The following is an 18,712-nucleotide window of genomic DNA, read 5'->3' as shown; positions in this document are numbered from 1 at the left end:
GAGAGCAGGCAGGGGATGGGGCCTAGCAGGGGTCCCCCCATGGTCCCCTCCTATGCCCCTAGTACTTACCAGCTTAGAGTTGGCTGCAGCTCCCCCCTGCAGCCACCAGGGACTGCCTGTATCAGAGCTCTCCAGATCTTTTCTGAAGATTCAGAGAGCTGTGAATCAATTTGGACCTTTTAATTGGTCCCCTGATTTGATTCAGATTCAGAGATTCAGCCACCGAATCGGGCCATATCTCCTCCAAATGGAATCACCACCCGAAGCTTCGCACAGCTCTGCTGCTTAGCTGTTCTCTTTCCCCTGTTTCTGGATTCTTTTCACTCCATCTGCACCTCTCATCTCTCCTCTATACATTGTTACAGAATGATCGGTAATTCCTTGCTTGCATCCAAAACAAACCCATTGCTCAAAGGATCCTTATTTCTCATAGTTGCTCTGTTGAGATGATGCTTTTTTTATTGATATGTAAGGAAGATTCTTGCAGCACTTAGCAAGACTAATTTAACAAATACTGACTCTGCTTTCTGCATCACCCTCCACTAGCATGGACCCCTCGGCTTACGCAGTGTTATACTGGCTTTTGTAATATTCTTCACTAACATAGTGAGTATAATAATGATTGTGCGGAATCAGGGGTAGGTGGAGTGTAATGAGAGTGTATTCTCTGGCAAGAAGGCAGTGTACACCAGTGGAGTGACTGGGACTAGGGATCTAGATTCTGTTTCTCACCCTACCACTGACCTGCTAAATGACCTTGGGCATCTTGGTTACTTCACTGCCCCATGCCTCAGTTTCCCATTCATGAGGACAGTGATGCTGATAATATGCTTTGAGGTCTGTTGATGAAAAAATTCTGTAGAACAGGTAAGTATAATTAAGTTTATGTATTTTTAAGTGGTGGCACACTAAAATTTGCGGTCTGTTTCCATGTGTAGGGAGAGTCCATATTATCAATGGTTGGTTGGTTTAGAAACAAAGTATAAGTATCTGTTTGGTGGAAGGCAGAAAGCAGTGCATATTACAGAACCAGAAAACAATGACTGTACAGAAGGGCTAGGGAATGCTATGTGATTTTAGCCTATTAAAATGCTGATTTGTTTGTATTGAAATGCTTTCATCGCTACTCACCAGGATAGGAGCATTTCCAAGTCACAGCTTGATGTCACAGCAGTACAGTAGTTAGACTGAAATACCTTGAGATGAACAGTCATATAACTTCAATACACAAGATACATTTTGGACCCAATCCTGCTTTTAAATAAATGTGAGCATTTTGCTGTTAATTATAGTTGGGAGAGGATTAGCTTCTATGTCACTTCATTCCAATTCAGTCACTTTTAAATCTACAGCCACAAACACATTGCAAAAATAAGTCACACTTCACTGAGATTAGAGGGGAGATGCTCGCTGCAGCTGAATTACTTTTCACAGGAAATACATGGCAAAAGAAAAACAGCCAACCTTTTTAAAAACTAATGATCCAGGTCCTATTTCATATTTTATCTTTCTGGATTATTTCAGTTGAAGACAGACTGTGGGCATCTCAGATTGCGCATGATTCCCCTGGCACCCGGAAAGAATTCTGTCAGGTAAATCCAGTAAAATTAAAAGCTACTTCCTGGGATCGCTACTATTTATGCATTGTCTTGTTTGGCAGACAGCAGGAATAGTATGTGTAAAACAGCAGATTGACACACAGCCAGTGGTCTTGTGTTTTCTTAAAACTGTGGAGTTGGGGGCAGCCCCTCTGACTGTGACATGAACCAAATGTTTTAACAGGAATTTGTCTGTGGAGATGCTGTCCAGGAGGCAGAAAAAAAAATGCACTGCTCACTGCCCAGACTTTCCTGTGCGTCACTTGGGACACAGTATTTAAGCATCTGCTGAAAAAGTCTTTGAAAGGATGCTGAAAGTGTTTAGGATTTTTTTAAATAAACAGATCACTGCAGGGTAAATTATTGTTGGTAAGCAGGGAAAGAGGGGTCTGAGAAGATCTGTGCCACTGGGCTAGAGGGGTGTACAGATTTGCAGAGCTCCACCCTCTGTCCTTGTCAAGCATGTAAAATGGAGTGCTTGTCAATAACAAGAAGAGCAAGATCTCCTTTCTTTTTAAACTCAGCGAGGTGATCAGATTTCCTTTCAAAGACCCATTGCTTCAATTTAGACAGGTTTCTGAACAAGCTAGTAGTTCTTCCTTCTGGACAGCGGGGGGCAAGATACACCTGCAGTAGCAGCCTCCTGCTCTGCTGTGTCTCTGGCTGAGGCCAGAGAACATATTTGTGGGGGAAAGTGCAAGGGAGGAGGGGACTGGGTTTAGATGTGGCAGGGTAGAGGGTAAAGGTAGGGAGCCAGAGACCCTGACTGCAGGTGGAGGGTTTGGGATAAGTGAGAGGTGCTGTGTACTGGGGGAACAAAGAGAAGGATCTCGAGGTCCATTTGAGCCTTACTTCTCTATGAAATCCGAAGCGAAAGAGAGTGAGGGCTCCAGAAAGAGCCACTAAGGAGGGAGAGGAGAGATCCCAGCGAGGGATCCCAGGAGAGTAAGGTGGGAAACTTGATGGCAGAGAGTATGGGGGAGGCAGGCAGGAGCCAGATTCACAAAGAGGAAAGATGGAAAACAGCACACACCTGGAAAGGGCCACAGGGAAGAAAACTGAAGATAGAAAAGAGCAAGCAAAGGGGGAAGACCAAGGAAAGGAAGACTGGGGAATGGGTGTGATGTTGCCAGTGAGGAGAGATACCTGGAAGAACGTTGATGATAGAGAGCAGTGATTGGATTTGCAGGGAGAATAAACTGACGCAAGGAGCAGGGAGCACGAGAAATGTTTGAGGATAAAGATGAGGAACAGATGATGAGACCCTTTAACCTCCTTCCGTTTTGTTGTTTGGAGCCTGGTATCTTACTGGAGCACTATTATAGTACATCACCTACCCTGGGGAGGGGAAGAAGGTGCTGGGGAATCCTTTGCCTTTGCTCTGTTGTGCACTGGAAGTGAAGCAGTAGATTGACTCCAGCAGCTACTATAGCTATCAAATGTGAGAAAAATGAGAACTAGTGATTGTACCAGTGTTGCCTTCAGCCTCTCTCTTTCCATGCAGCCAGGTGATGTTTACAAAATGAACAGCCAGCCCCGTGGAATATGCCTGATCCTGAACAATCATAACTTCGAGAGAGCAAGAACAGAGGTACCTAAAATCAAGATGTTGAAAGATCGGAATGGAACAGATGCAGATGCAGGTAGGAGCAAGAGCTAGGAAGAGAGAGGAGCAGTTCCCTTGTTTTAACTTCAAAGCATAGCAGGGTGGTAGATAGAAGAGGAGATGATGATGCCTGGGCTGTGGTGTGAAATGAACTCAGCTATCTCATCTTTTTTTTTTTCCCAAGCAAAGATTATTTTATGTTAGTCTAATATATTCATTCTTGGTGAGCATGATTCAGGGCTGGTCTTCAGGGAAAATTTATAGTACAAAAATAGGTACATTTGTAGCATACAATAGCTACTGAGCCGTTGCCTCATCTGGACAGGCTTATAAAGCATAGCTTTGGATGGCTCAAGCTTAATCCACTTTGAAATTGGCTTTAAAAAGGCACCCATATATGGAGTAAGCGTCCACACAGCAAACTAGTGGGGGATAACTTGTTCAGGCCCATGAACACACACCATAATTCAAAACACTGTTCAGATTTAAGTAGTAAACAGGGAGTTGGCTGATACCATTTGTGGCAGGAGTTTGTCTCTCATCAAATTAAATAAACCCCTATTTGACTAATTTTCATCTTTAAATAAAAACACTGCTATCAATAAAGTGCAACCAAACTTTTAATGTGGGAGAAAGTATATAAACTCACTAATCTGTTTCAACAGCTTAGTTTGTTAAAAACAGATTTCTAACCATCAACAACAAACTCAGTCTGGGAGCTGAGTGAGGTTGGCTTTTTTCCAACTCATGCACCGTGTGCTTAAAGCATGAAAGCAACACTTGCCAAGGATTCACGTGACAAAATTATTATATTCTTACTCCTTCAACAAACCAATTAGACTCAGGGCACCATTGTACTAAAGCCCCAGCCTGCCTGCCTTACATTACCATCCAAGATCTCAAACCTGCAATCTGCTTGATATAGATACATTTTTGCACCCTTGTGCAGCCAGTAGGACTCGGAGCAGGCTCAAGGATCTATTGATCAAGGCCAAGGAAAAATACAGCTATAGAAATGGATTTTGATTTCACAGTATGATTTCTCTCCCTGCACTCCACAAACAAGCCAGCAGACATGATACATAAGCAGCACATTAGTTGAATGAAAGGTAGCATTTTTACAGAGTATGTTTTGGGCCATAACCACATATCACTTCCTGTTTGCTTTCATTAACCATTAGGAAGCAGTATAGTTTAGTGGACAACACTGAAATAAGGCTTAGAAAACCTGGGTTCTCTTAGCTCTGCCACTGGGTTGGTGGGCAAACTGGGATGAGTCACTTAAGCTGTCTGTACCTCAGTTTTCCCATATATAAAATGGGGGTGATAACGCTGGCCTCATTTACAAAGTGCTTTGACAACTACCAGTGAAAAGTACAAGATATGAACTAGGTATATCTACAGTAGCAAAGACAAATGAACTGAATACCACAGCCTTGGCCAGTTATCCAAATATGAGATCTGTTTGTTTCTCGACTTCTATGCTTAACCCTGCTGCAGCTGAGATAAAGACCCATTCTGAAAATAAATCATAAGGGGAAAGGGTATGTAAATGTAGAGGAGGTGTAATGAGCCATGAGTCTAATTCTTTGTAGTTCTGAATAACAACAAAGAGTTTTACAAAATGTAATCTCCCAGTCTGTCATGCCTTCCCTTTCCCTTCCAGAGGCTCTGAGACAAGTCTTTACCAAACTTCACTTTGAGGTAAAAGAGTACAAAGACCTCACTGCAGAAGAAATCCGTCACACCGTGAAAAACTACCAGATGATGGACCACATGAATAAGGACTGTTTTGTTTGTTGTATTCTGTCTCACGGAGATAAAGGCATTATATTTGGCACTGATGGCCAGGAAATACCTATCCAGGAACTGACCACCTCTTTCACTGGATTGAAATGCATCTCTCTTGCTGGAAAACCAAAAGTTTTCTTCATTCAGGCCTGCCAAGGTGACACTTTTCAGAGAGGAATAACCATAGAAACAGATTCTGGAGAGCTGGATTCATCTGTAGAAGCAGATGCAAGGTTTCAGCTGGAGTGCATTCCAGATGAGGCAGACTTTCTGCTTGGAATGGCCACCATAAAGGATTACGTTTCCTATAGAAGCCCAACACGGGGCACCTGGTACATACAATCACTGTGCCAGCACCTAGAGAACAGCTGTCCTCGGTAATGATACCATTAAATACCAGCTTCTACCTGCTGTAGTTAGAACTATAACTTTTCCCAGAGTTTGCAAGCCTTTGTGAATGTGGCCTAGAAAAAAAAATCTGTGCACTGATGCAACAGACTTTGCAGAATTTGCACCACTAAAGATGAGGCAGTAGTACAGAGAAAACACTAAATATAACATAGTCAGACTCAGGAGACAGTAGTTACTGGTTGGTTGAGTAACTGTAGCTTATGCCAAGTGTCATCTTAGTAGTTTAGAGTCACTTTGTGTGCATTACAGATGGCCAGTACCATTGGATTTGATTAGGGAACCGGGAAAAAACAGCAACAAATTTTTGATGGCTGAGCAATGCTTGAGGAAGTCAGGGTAGCTGACACTATTATTGTTACTAATGCTGAGGCTGTTTGTTTTTGCAGAGGAGAAGATATTCTCAGCATCCTTACTGCTGTAAACCATGAGGTGAGCAGGAAGTATGACAGGTTGAACCAAGGGAAGCAGATGCCACAGCCCAGTTTCACACTCAGGAAAAAACTCATCTTCCCGATTTGACTGAGCAAGGAGCTGCAGTTCCATTGACTTGAAATATGCTGGAAAGTCTGGGCAGTGTTATCTTCACATTATAACCTTTCACTGCTTTTAGGATAAGGGAATAGACATTTTTTATGACTATACAGTTTTTCAGAGAGTGGGTCACTGCAGTGACATAAGACTGCTTTTTAAAAATTGTATAACTCAAAAATTTTCCATTTTAAGACCAAATTTTTAAATTTCTACTTTGGTTACTATTGTGCAGACTTTTGGAACTTCAATCAAATTGCTGCAAATTAAACAGGTATTAAAACCAAAGCAGTTTGATAAGATTTACTGTAAGATTAAATCTGATTTTTCCAATAATGCATTGCTCACTCATTCCTAGTATGTTGGGAAAACAAGACAATAAGGGCAGATTTAGGCTTATTTATGCATAACAGCCAAGCTGACTCTTAAGGGTATATGCCTTTCTGGTGCTATGCAGCACTGCAGAGGCGCCTGAGCTATGCTCTGTGCATGCTAGCTCAAGAACAAGAACTAGAATCAGTAATAGCTGCATTTGGATAGAGCCATCCCCAGGCTGTACCCTGCTTCTGGCTTCTTACCTTTGTGCCATCTAGATATAGGCCACAACTTTCAGCATGTTCTCTCCCTCCCAGCCAGAACCTCAAGTAAGGGGAGGGGGTGGGTGGGACCCCGGGCAGAGAAGGAGCCCAGGGAAAAGCAGCCTGGGAAAAAAGCTGAGCAGCCACAGGGCAGGCCAGGGGCCACTTCTCCCACCCCGTACTCAGCACCAGCTTGTAACCTGCCCCCACTGCCTGCCTGGGTCCTGCACTGGCTCCAGGCTCGCCTGTCAGGGCTGTGCCACAGCAGCTGCAGCTCCCACACTTGCCATGCTGGGCAGCATTTACCACTGCCACCTCTGGGTTGCCCAGCACGCAAGCCCCAGGCAGGCAGCAGCAGCAAATACTGCCCAGCGTGGCAAGTGGGGGGGCTGCAGCTGCTTCAGCTGCAGTGCAGCCCTGATGGGTGAGCCCGGAGCCAGCACAGGGCCCAGGCTGGCAGCAGGGGTGGGTTACAAGCTGGTGCTGAGTGCAGGGCAGAAGTGGTCCCTCGCCCACCCCGTGGCCCACGCTCCCTGCTACGGCCACTTGCAGCCCACATGGGCCTGTCCTGAGCAGGCACAGGCAGCCTTGCACGAGCCCTACTGGTGCTGGTCTTGAAACATTGGTCCCAAGATGGTGACCAGGGGGCAGGGCACCTGTCAAGGGGTGGGGCTACCCATGCAGCCCTCCACAGCTTGCCAAAACTGGGTAAGCAGCCCTCCACCCAAAATAATTGCGCGCCCCTGCTTTAAGCTCCATTTCAGACTACTGGTGTCCTCTGCTTTTATAAGTCAGTTAAAGGTACAATCATACAGTAGTCTGGAAGAGATGGGCAGCCAGAAGTCTCACATCTTGTTTGTTTTCAAACCTTGCTTCTAAGCAAGAACACAAAGAAGAATTTAGTAAATGGGCTTTAACCAAAGCCACTTTATGAAGTGAAGCCAGGAATTTTAATATAAGCACGGGTGAGGACCAATAACTGATATTGAGACAAGTCAGCAAAAGCAAAGTAAGTTGCTCATTACAGCTTCATTCAAGTGAAGAGAGGATTTTGACTTCCTCGGTAGAAGTGTATCAGTATTTGCACTAGCAAGTAATGTTTCTCCAGTTTTACAAAAAAAAATTAGAGCTTGAAACAAGAAAGGATAAAGAATGAAAGGGAATGCTTGGACAAAAATGTTGGTACCTTAAATACTGAACAAGAATGTGGTTTTAAAATCCCTAGAAAACTGTAGGATTGCAGATCTGACCATAGTTACAGATCTGGAGAGGATCTGGAAACTATTTTTTATTGTGCTGGTGCATCAGCAACTAGATTCCCTTAGGAACAAAGCCACATTCCCAGTGGAGGGATCTTAAGTCTGACTCTTCCTCTGGATTCTTGGGGTGTATGATTCTTCATTTTTTACAGTCAGTCTGCGCCTGTGGGGATAAAGAGAAGAATGATAAAATTATACAAGGATAAGGAGTTGTGTGCTCTCATATCTCTCACCTCTGTTGCTATTATTTATGCCATAGAATTTTAAAACTGCCAGATAAGCAGTGACAACAGTCTGCTAACACCAGTGATCGGTTTATTGATCATTTTACTTTAAATTTTGCACAGCTCCCACCTGAGCCTTGACCAGTGGATTTCCTGTACCAGAGCTTTTCCTTGGGTCAGTGTTCCCAGTAGTTTAGGTCTCCTCTTCAATAATCAGTGCATAAGTATATTTACATCCTGTCCCCAACTATATCCATATTGTTACTAAGTGGTGCTTGAGATCCTGGTTCCAGCATCAATGAATGGGCAGGATTGTTGGTGTGATAATTTGAGGCCACTGAATGATCTAGTAAAAGACCCAAGTCACTTCATCTTATACCTCAGTACTGGGATTGGCAAGCAGCCTGCAGTCACCCTCACCCTCTGCAGCAAAGCTAAATGCAGAAGGAAGGTGGTGCAGAGCGGATGGGTGGCTTGGGGATGCTGCATGAACACCAGGGATCCAAGTTTTCCGATTTCCCATGGAAAAAAAACAACCCATGGATTTTCCCTTTTAACAGAGAAAAAAAAGCAGATTTTTCATTTTAATGGAGAAACACACAGATTTTCCACTTTTGCAAAGAGCTGTCTGCAGGCTGGCAGAGTTCCAGCCTGCAAGAGCTTCTTGCAAAAAGGGAAGCAAAACTTAAGCCCTGTTCTGAGGGGGAAGGGAAGGAGAAGGGATGAGGCCTGAGACTCTCGAGTCAGCCAAGGTTTGACTCAGGCTCACTTTCTATCCTGAAGCCTTTGGGGTAAGTAGGGCCTGCTGGGGGACCCCTCTGGTGGGGTTGGGGGATCTTGTGGGTCAGATGCAGGTGCAGATGAGTACCAGGGTTGGGGTGGGGGTTGGGAGCTGTGGGAAGATCCAATGGCACACTGCTCCTGCCTGCAGCACCGTAATCCGCACCTGCTGGCACAGCCAACACAACCTGATCTGAAGGCATGTGCCAAAAGGTCAGGCTGGCTCTGTGCCAGCATTTGCAGGTGCTAGGACTCAGCCATGCCTTCTAAAACATGTCTAAAAACAAAGACCTACAAAGGATGGAGGACCGGATCCACCTCCAAGGGGGAATATTCTGTACTGGTCCAGACCTGCAGGGAGCAAACCAGGAAAGCCAAGGCTGTGACTGAACTCCAACTAGCTACAAGTATCAAGGACAATAAAAAGTCCTTTTTTAGATATGTGGGGAGCCGGAGGAAAAGCAAGGGCAACATCGGACTCCTGCTAAACCAGATGGGACAACTGACAACCGATGTGCAGGAAAAAGCCAACTTGCTAAATGGGTACTTTGCATTGTTTTTTCACCAGTTCCAAGGGGCACCCCTGCCCATTTCAGGACAGGAGTGCCTGGGTGAGGGTGATTCCTTACCCTCCATCAATGCTGACCTTGTGAAGGAACACCTTGAAAGGCTGGACACCTTCAAGTCAGCCGGCCCTGACAGTTTACACCCCAGGGTACTCGAGGAGATGGCTAGCGTCATAGCTCAGCCCCTGGCACAGATCTTTGAAAACTCCTGGCGCTCTGGTGTAGTGCCCGAAGACTGGAAGAAGGCCAGTGCGGTGCCTATCTTCGAGAAAGGGAGGAAAGTGGATCCTGCAAGCTACAGGCCCATCACCCTAACTTCTATCCTGGGGAAGGTCATAGAAAAGATTATCAAAGAGGCCATTCTTAACAGACTGGCCGATGGCAGCATCCCGAGGAATAGCCAGCACAGGCTTGTTGCGGTAGGTCTTGCTTGACCAATCTTATTTCCTTTTATGACCAAGTGACCTATCACCTGGACAAGGGAGAATAGATTGATGTTGTATATCTTGACTTTAAAAAAAAGCCTTCGATCTGGTATCCCATGATCACCTTTTGGCAAAACTGGTCAACTGTGGCCTCAGCTTCACCATGATCCACTGGCTGGGGAATTGACTCCACGGCAGGACCCAAAAGATGGTGGTTGATGGAAGTCAAATCACTGTGGTGCGTTGTGACCAGTGGGGTCCCTCGAAGCTCTGTCCTAGGGCCAGCACTTCAACATCTTCATTAATGATGTAAACATTGGTATCAGAAGCAGAATGGCCAAGTTCACTGATGACACCAAACTCTGGGGTAAAGCGTCCACACCTGAGGATAGGAGGGCAACCCAGGCTGACCTTGACAGGCTCAGGAATGATGTTTAACACCAAAAAATGCAAGGTTTTCCACCTTGGGAAGAAAAACCCGCAGCACGCTTATAGGTTTGGCAGGGCTACACTGGCTAGCACTATGGATGAAAGAGACTTGGGGGTCATGATGTTACAAATTACGCTCTTAAAGCCACGTGCAGTTCACTCTAGGCTGGAGCAATGATCACGCAGAGCAAGTATCCAAAAGTCAAATACAGATTCTTTATTCGCTCGAGTGAGGTACCTCTACAGAGAGGGACCCCGCCTACTAGTTATGCACTTAGAAAGTATAAAAAAGTATTATAAGCGTTAGTTCGTGATTAGCTCGCGCTCCCAATCATCTATTAACTAAATCACTTTTCTGTCCAATCAAGCGGCACTGTGGGCGTGAACACAGAAGTTTAACTCTTGTGAATTACATGCCCCCTGTATTTTGTCTCAAGATGTTTCTTTATCTAACAAAAACAAATCATGCCCGACTTTCAAGGTTCTCCTGTTGACGAGACTCTCCTGTTGACTGGATTCAGCTAGTTTCATATCTTATCAGTAACCCTCTCACAGTACCCCTTTTCCCTCCGCACCGTCTTGTAAGTGCTGTGTCTGCTTTAAAAAAATGGAGGTGAAAGGACAAAAAAATGGTCTCACTTTTAGCATTACAAAGCCTTGCTTTAACCCGACAAGATTCATATACAACATGATTGGCCACAAGATGAACATGAGCCTGCAATGTGATGCTGCAGCTAGTAAAGCGGGGAAAACGCTGGCTTGCATCCATAGATGCTTCTCAAGCAAATCCCAAGACGTCATTCTCCTGCGGTACTTGGCCTTGGTGAGATCGCAGCTGGAGTACTGAATCCAGTTTTGGGCCCCGTAATTCAAAAAGGATGTGGAGAAGCTTGAGAGAGTCCAGAGGAGAGCCACGCGCATGATCAGAGGTCAGGAAAACAGACCTTATGACGAGAGGCTGAGTGCTATGGGACTCTTCAGCCTGGAAAAGCTCAGGCTCAGGGGTGATCTGTTGGCCACCTATAAGTTTATCAGGGGTGTTCACCAAGGTCTGGGGGAATGTCTGTTCACCAGATCACCCCAGGGGATGACAACGTCAAATGGTCACAAACTCATTCAGTACCGTTTCAGGCTGGACATAAGGAAGAACTTCTTTATGGTCCGAGTCCCCAAGGTCTGGCATAGACTGCCACTGGAAGTGGTTCAAGCACCTACACTGAACACCTTCAAGAGAAATTTGGATGTTTATCTTGCTGGGATCCTATGACCCCAGCTGACTTCCTGCCCTTTGGGCAGGGGGCTGGACTTGATGATCTTCTGAGGTCCCTTGCAACCCTAATGTCTATGAAATCACTGGGGCGTCTACCTGCCGCAGCCATGAGCACCCCAAGGGCCTGCCACCTGCTGCTTCCGAACTGCTGGTGGTGGGGGCTGTGCACCACAAACCCCACACCCACCCACAAACCCCCCATACTCTCATACCCACCCACAAATCCCACACCCCTTCATAGCCCCTCCACACTGTCACAAATCCTCCCCACACACACACACACACACACATACACACCACAACCATACAAAGTACCTGCATATATTTCTAAAGAAATTTCAACTAATGTTACATTTAGTTTAATTTGTAAAACATAAATAAATTTAAAAAATTAAATTTACATACATAATTTTGAGTTTTTCTGCACATAATTTTGAGTTTTTCTGCTGATAATTCCTTGGGGTGTACAGAGTAGTTTCAGCTGTGGCCCCAGCCCTCCCCCAGACTGCCTAGGGACTTCTTTACAGCCCACTCCCAGCCAGGGAGCCTGCCTCAAGCCTTCAACCCCTTCACAGCCCCTGCAGGCATGCCCCCAGCCTCCCATTGCTTTGCAGTCTGTAGGAGCCTGCCTGCCTGCCCCCCTCCCTCTCCACCTCCTACATGCTACAACTGCATAAAGTGTAAAGCAAACTTTGGAAATGGGTATTTGGAACTAGTTGACCTTAAGCAGTTGTAAGAATAAGAGTCCACTAAGAAAGCAGTAGTATTTATTTACATCTATTTACCTACATTTAACTCCATTCTCTTTTAATTGTACAGACTAAAGGAATGAAAGAGAAAAAAGTGCGATAGAAATGGCAAATTCGGAGAAAATCCCAAGATTCGTGACAGAGAAGGGAGGCATGTCTTCATGGTAGCAGTGAGTCTGTCATTTTATCTTTATGTGTTTTCATAAGCCAGCGGTTTTTATAGTTTTAAAAAATTATTACAGGCTGTTTTAATGAAGACTGAACACCTCAGTCTGACTGGTGGGGTAACTAGTGACCCCCATTTAACCAGTAGCCCTGGTCTGACCAGTAACACAATTCTAACTGGTGACCCCAGTGATATTTTGTGGCTTGGTTCCCATTGTGGTTCAACAGAACAGGACAAATGATGGTTTGGTTCCAGTTTAGGTTCATATTGGCTGGGCAGCAGGGTTGTGACTTGGGAATGAGGGGCAATAGCATATCATGTCTGCTTAGCACCTCAAAGCAGTTGAGGGGGGGAGAGGGGGGGCAACCACAGTTGGACCCACGTCTTGGTGAGTGAGGGGGGCCACAGAAGCTCTGATTTTTCCATGATGGAAAAAAACAAAATCAAGTGCCAAAATATATAGGTATTTAGAATTTATTATAGTGATTGAGGTACTGGCAGGCTTCCAAATTGCTTTAAAGTTGTAAATAGATCAATAAAACATTGTGTTCAACTGATACCTAGATCTCTATAGATATCAATATCTCTAGATAGATATAGTGGCCCTTTGTTTTAATTGCAGACTTTGCAGTTTTAACCAGAGAATTTGCAATTTTCAAACAGGAAACCAGGATCCCTGGTGACCACTCAATTCCCTGTGCTGGTTGCCAGCCCCCGTTTTAGTCATTTCAAAATTCTGGTAATCTGGGTAGCTTCAATGGGGAAAAAGACTTTTCTCCTTTACATCAATGCTCGTAACGGTTGAAACTATATAATGTATTTTAAACAATTCAGCCTAAGCCCCTCCGTTTGGGCTCCATTTTGCACATCACTTAGGCTTGGAATCTAAAACCAGCCAATCTGTTTCACCAAGTTAAGGCAATCATACCAGGACATAGATTAAGACATGTTTGGAGGTGGGGAAAAATTCCTACAAAAGAAAAGTGCACTTTTTAAACCATGTCAGTGAGGCAGAGACCAGCTGTAAGTGATCCCCACATGCGTATGAATTTCTTCCATAAAAGGGTTTTTTCCTCAGTCATTTTTATCTAAATGGGACTACTGATGCTTCAGAATAAAGCCATTACAGCTTGCTTTGGAGTGCACTTGTGTGGAAGCTATCATGTTACTCAAACATTATCTGGAACGGATGGTCCAACAGACAGAACAGAAATTCATGCCACCATCTTGAATTCTATTCATCAAATATTTTAATAGTTATAAAAGAATCAAATACTGATTCAATAAAAACCAGGACATTCCAGATGTCCTGAAGGAAATTTGTGCAACACCAGGAATTACATGAAAAATACTCATAATTGCCTCAGTAAAACTGCAACGTATGGTTGCTTTCTTCTGAGTGCTACAAAGCTGCAGAGTTTCAGTTGCAAATATTAGAGACATAGGGCACTAGTTTTCACAGTCAATTGATTCCTTCAGTAATGTGAAGTCTCTTACTGTGGTTCAGTTAGTAGACTGATCAGCCTGACCATGCAGCACATGAAGATCTGACATGGCAATGAGTGGAGGAGGTAGAGGCAAGACTGGCAGCAAAACCAGGGCAATGTTCAATCCCATGGAACCGCACCTACTGCAGTGTTGGTATTCTTGGAGGTGGTGGCCTCTTTGGTGCCTCATATTCTTGTCTCGAGTCACCAGAAGTGGAGGAAAGGGGTGACTTCTTGGGCTGGACAAAGGAAGGCATCCTGCCAGAAATCAGTGGGCAACTGGCTCTGGTATGAGAAAGTTTAGATATAAAAACACCTATCACAAAGCAGCCTAGTAGGGGGAGCAAGGACAACAAAAGCGAGCTATAACATGCTTATGCATTGATTGCTGCTAACTCAGACTCTAGACTGAGGGCTCAGACCTGGAGGTAGACTCCCACACTCGTTTCTCTCAAGTTTCTTTGTATCTGACACAAAGAGATATAAAAGCTATGAGGTGCACTGATTAATCATAAGCCTCATCTATCTTACAGAGATGTACTGTGCTTAAGCAGTGCTCATGGATTAACTAAGCTCATTTGTAACTGATCTTATGGCAGTTACTAAAAGCAAAGACAACACCAAAAAGCTCTGCAGTTATGCAGGTAAGAAGCATGCACACTCCAGTATGAACCCTGCTGTTCTTGTGAGTTAATTCTAAATTATTTCTTTGACCATGCTTTGAGTTATTTCTCTATATTATGACATTATACTCCTACCTCAGACTGATATTTTCCATTGCCAAGTTTGCAGAACTGATTTCGAGTTTTTCTTCAGCTACCGAGATTCTCCTCTGGATACTTCTCTCCAGTGCTAGCACATTGGCTCTCTGAGGAAAAAGCAATACCAACTAGTTATTGTCTTCCTCTTATAGCTGAACAGCATCACAGCTGGAAGATCCAAAATAGCAGCAAGGATTAAGGATCTGGAGAAATCAGTCTGCACCAGTCTAACCAGAGAAAGTTTTGAACTATAAGCAAGCTGGTATCCCTCACCTCCTTGTTTTTTTTAACATCGCACAGCTCAAGAGTGCGAGCACATGCGTGTGTACATGCACGTGCACATTAAGAAACTCAAGTTCTAAGGTCCATGATGATTGAAACATGAATGAAGGCTGGGCAGTGATAGTGTAGCAGTGGGGCCCATTCCAAAGACTCAGTCATAAGAGCAAAGTGGGGGAGTCAGTCCCAGTTGCCAGTCAAAGCGGCACTTAATTTCACTTGCCTTTCACTTCCTTTTTGCTTCTAAAGCTGCCACAACATTCATACCCCTGCAAACAGAATGCCAATGAATATACCTAAGTAATAATTAGCCAGGCAACAGACCATCCCTGCTACTAAGGTCTTTCAGCTTATTCTCCATAAAACTAATTCTTCAAGGGTTATTAAAGACAATTTACCGCAAGATGAAACAGAATAGTCTAGCCCTCCTCGGGTACATAACTGACTGGATTATACCTGGCAAACAGTATTTATATTGTAACAAGCCCTTGTCAAGCTGAATGCAATGGGGAGAGGATGCATATGCACCTTGGCGAGAAAGCAAAAGAACAAGCACAGAAGCTTGTTAGTCACAAGAGCCAGCTAACAGTAGTACAGATCCTCTGAAAGACCGTAGAAGTGAATAGTTGTAAGTCTTTCTAGTAGATTTCCATTAATGGAAGATCTGCTCTTGTGAAACCAAGGGGAAAATCTACCCCCTACCATGACAGTCTGAATGCAGAAGTAGATATTAATAGAATGTCAAAGAAAAGCACGGGAAAACTCTGCTGGAGAACTGCAAGCTCTAGAAAGAACAAACAATGGAAGCAGTGAGAGCTTGCATATTCGGACACGTTCATCAGTTCTGAAAGAGCTCTTTAGCGTGAGGGAGTTTCTCATTAGGTGAGACAAGGCCTTACTGCATAGTATTAAAACAGATATCCTCAGCACAGAGGATATCTGGGTAGCAGGTATCCCTGATCTATGCCTTTCTGCCTTTGCATATGCTTGTAAACTCAGTAAACATATTCTGCTTCAGTAACATCTGTGGCTGGATTCCCCAGACCTCCAATATCTGATCCTCACTCTAGCCTCTCCCATGTCTCCATTTTGTGTTCCACTCAACACCCTGCAGCCTCTAACTCCTGCATCTACTACTAGCCTCCCAAATTCAACATTATTCCTCTGATTAAGAGAAAGGAAGGTGGCTTGCAAAGGTTTTTCATGGTAATAACTTAAGTTCAGGAGTGCTTATCCAAAAGACAGGGATTATTACACCTACCAGCTAAAATCCCAGTCAGGAAAAAAGTACAGAACTTAATGTCCGAGATGCAAACTATTCTGACACCAAGCTTAAACACAAGCCTATTTGTTGTTTGGACAATATCCATACCCCCTTAACTCTATCTCTGCTCCAACTAATCCACACTTTGAGATCACTATATTTCAGCTCAGAGAAACTGATCCATGTGTTTGTAGACTGCTGCAGTGGAATTCTGGTCTGAGAAATTACTTTGAGCCAACTAAGAGGGAAATCAATGCTGTTTCGCAGTCATCTCCAGATCAAATGTGAACAGTTTATAAAATAAAATGTTACTTAAGACAATATTTTCAAAAGCCTCCATGTGACTTAGTAAAATAAATTCCACTATAAAAAGTAATGTAGGTACTTGGGAGTCTAGTCTGTGCTGAAAAATCAACAGGGCTTAAAGGACTTTCAAGTGTTTGGAGGATTCTAAAAGTTGTGCCTTCCCTGTTTTCTTCAACTAACAGTCCTCCACACGTATGATGGGATCAAAGTATTACTGAAGACCAAGGGCCTCAGTGTAAAGTCCTGGTCATTACTTCATGTCCCCAGTGACACCTGGTAATCCTATTGCTGTTGGTGGCATTGTATGCTGGTAACGGAAGCTGGGCTGTGACAGTGCAGCAGTGGGGCCCATTCCACATGGAAATGTAGTGCACAAGTTTGAATAGAAGCCAGCTCACTTATTCGCAGCCACATTGGCTCGCTGGTGTTAACAGAATTAAAAAGCATGAGCATTTTGTTACCAAAGTCAGCACACCTGACAGAACACATGGGAGGGAGGAAGAAGGAGGGCTTCTCTTCACAGCAGAAAGTCTGATTAAAATACATAGAAGCAAAGAAATTTAGGTGAAGTCTGAACGGCTGTGTCCTCACCCTACACATATGCTTAGATATCTTAGGTATCTGCAAGCTTCCTGGCTAAGTTCAGACATTCAAAGAGCCCAGGGTGGAACTGGTCTAAGTTACACAGTTTTCTGTAAGCAGCATAGTTTAGATCAGTATGATGTTATGCATTAGCTGTGCTATAGTACATGTGAGCAATGCACTTCTACCTTCACTTCGCAAGTCAGGATTTTGGTGTACACTATGAGGCTCAGACTTCTCAGTACTGCAGCCTATGCCTTCCCTAAGCTTAAACACCTCTGCCAAGTCCTTCAAGCTACCTAGCAATGGATCAGGGTTTTGATGTATGCTGTCAGCACTGAAGCATCCAGTTTTCCCTATAAGGGAAAGAACGCTAATGCCTTTCTGCCTTTCCATTTAAGAAATCTCCACTCCTTGTCTGTGGCTCTTCTGACCCTCAGGCATGCAGTTATCTGCTCGTGTCCCTTTCCATTCCCTAATAGTCTGCTGTAATCATGGGATGGCTGTTATACAACCTGAGGAAATAGTTTATTAATGGGGACCACAGCCAACGCCTGTGATCCATCTATCGTCTCCAGCACGGGCCCATCTCCACCGTTATGAATTTCCAACTGCCACCAAGACAAGCCACTGGTTGGTACCTTCATTACTACATTCATTCAGAAAGAGCAGACTGTATAGATCAGGATAATGGGTCCATATGGAAGTGAAATAATCTACTTGGTCTCAGAAGCTATTGCTCAGCATGGCTTTGAGGGTACAGGAAGAAGCATGGTGTTTTACACAGCTCAGTGGAATCTTGGTGACTCCATATAAAGCAGCCACCGCTTCCTGTGGTCCTACTGGTGGAACCCCAAGAAAGTCAGCAGAGAACCCTGTTTTCATGACTTCTTGCACTACAGGCTCCCGCCAGCTCTTCTTACCTCATTCTGAAGTTCCAACTGGGTCATGTGCAGCGCCGAGCTGAGCGCTTCAAGTGCTTTATTCTTTTCCTTCAAATCTATTTCCAGCTTCTTCATCAGATAAAAAAAAATCATGGTCTCCTTTAGCTACAGCACACTTTAACATCTATAGCACACTATACAACATAGTTCCAGCCAGCCCTTAATAGCCATATTCTTTCCCTCCCTGACTCCCCCTGAGTTACCTACTAGTGACATTATTGGTACTACTTGGTGGAAGGGGGAAGGGAAGGAGTGGGAGGGGAGACAGCAGCAGGCTGAACAGAAGCAAAGACTTGCTGTATTCTACTTTACATGCTGCTTTTACAGGGCAGATTTGTTCCCATTCTTTGGATCCAGTTAGTTACTTGCAATATCCCCTTATTTAATTTGGCTATGTGGAGGTAAAGCCTAATTTCAGCATATGGGCTTGATTTCTCCTTCCCACACAAAGCTATGGAGGCTGAAGGTCACAGAGGACTAGGCTACATGTAAAGAGGGAGTCATTTTCCTGGGCTCCCTCTAAAGGTTGGCTGGGGAAGTCCAGCTCTTAAGTTACTGCCATGGATCTAGATCAGTGGTTCTCAACCTTTTTTGCACCAGTACCCATTTGTAAACATTGATAGTTTCATAGTTTCATAGTAGCTAGAGTCGGAAGGGACCTAGGTAGATCATCTAGTCCGACCCCCTGCCTTGGCAGGAAAGAGCACCG

At 44.3% G+C, this 18,712-nt stretch overlaps 2 protein-coding genes across 4 annotated transcripts in view; one reads left to right on the top strand and one right to left on the bottom strand.

The window, feature by feature from the left end:
* The window catches only part of LOC109323090 (caspase-8-like), an 11,917-nt gene extending 5,727 nt beyond the window's left edge, over positions 1-6,190 (top strand). Inside the window, exons 4-7 of one of the 3 annotated variants that reach the window (XM_019554502.1) lie at positions 1,525-1,592; positions 3,103-3,241; positions 4,871-5,372; positions 5,793-6,190. In XM_019554502.1, coding sequence (XP_019410047.1) covers positions 1,525-1,592; positions 3,103-3,241; positions 4,871-5,372; positions 5,793-5,925 — 842 coding nt within the window. In that variant the 3' untranslated portion in view covers positions 5,926-6,190. The remainder of the gene's footprint in view (positions 1-1,524; positions 1,593-3,102; positions 3,242-4,870; positions 5,373-5,792) is intronic. The other 2 variants (XM_019554501.1, XM_019554503.1) reach the window with 2 other exon arrangements.
* Positions 6,191-7,778: 1,588 nt separating this feature from the next.
* ALS2CR12 (amyotrophic lateral sclerosis 2 chromosome region candidate 12) overlaps positions 7,779-18,712 on the bottom strand; it is a 28,479-nt gene continuing 17,545 nt past the window's right edge. Inside the window, exons 14-16 of the mRNA XM_019554613.1 lie at positions 17,983-18,072; positions 14,626-14,735; positions 7,779-7,934 (exon numbers count right to left, since the gene is read on the bottom strand). Of these exons, the coding sequence (XP_019410158.1) occupies positions 7,868-7,934; positions 14,626-14,735; positions 17,983-18,072 (267 nt within the window). The 3' untranslated portion in view covers positions 7,779-7,867. The remainder of the gene's footprint in view (positions 7,935-14,625; positions 14,736-17,982; positions 18,073-18,712) is intronic.

This window comes from Crocodylus porosus, unplaced genomic scaffold, assembly GCF_001723895.1.
Source record: "Crocodylus porosus isolate Cpor-Errol unplaced genomic scaffold, CroPor_comp1, whole genome shotgun sequence".
NCBI lineage: Eukaryota > Metazoa > Chordata > Crocodylia > Crocodylidae > Crocodylus > Crocodylus porosus.
Note: the sequence above shows the minus strand (reverse complement) of the source record. Positions and strands in the feature narration are given on the sequence as shown.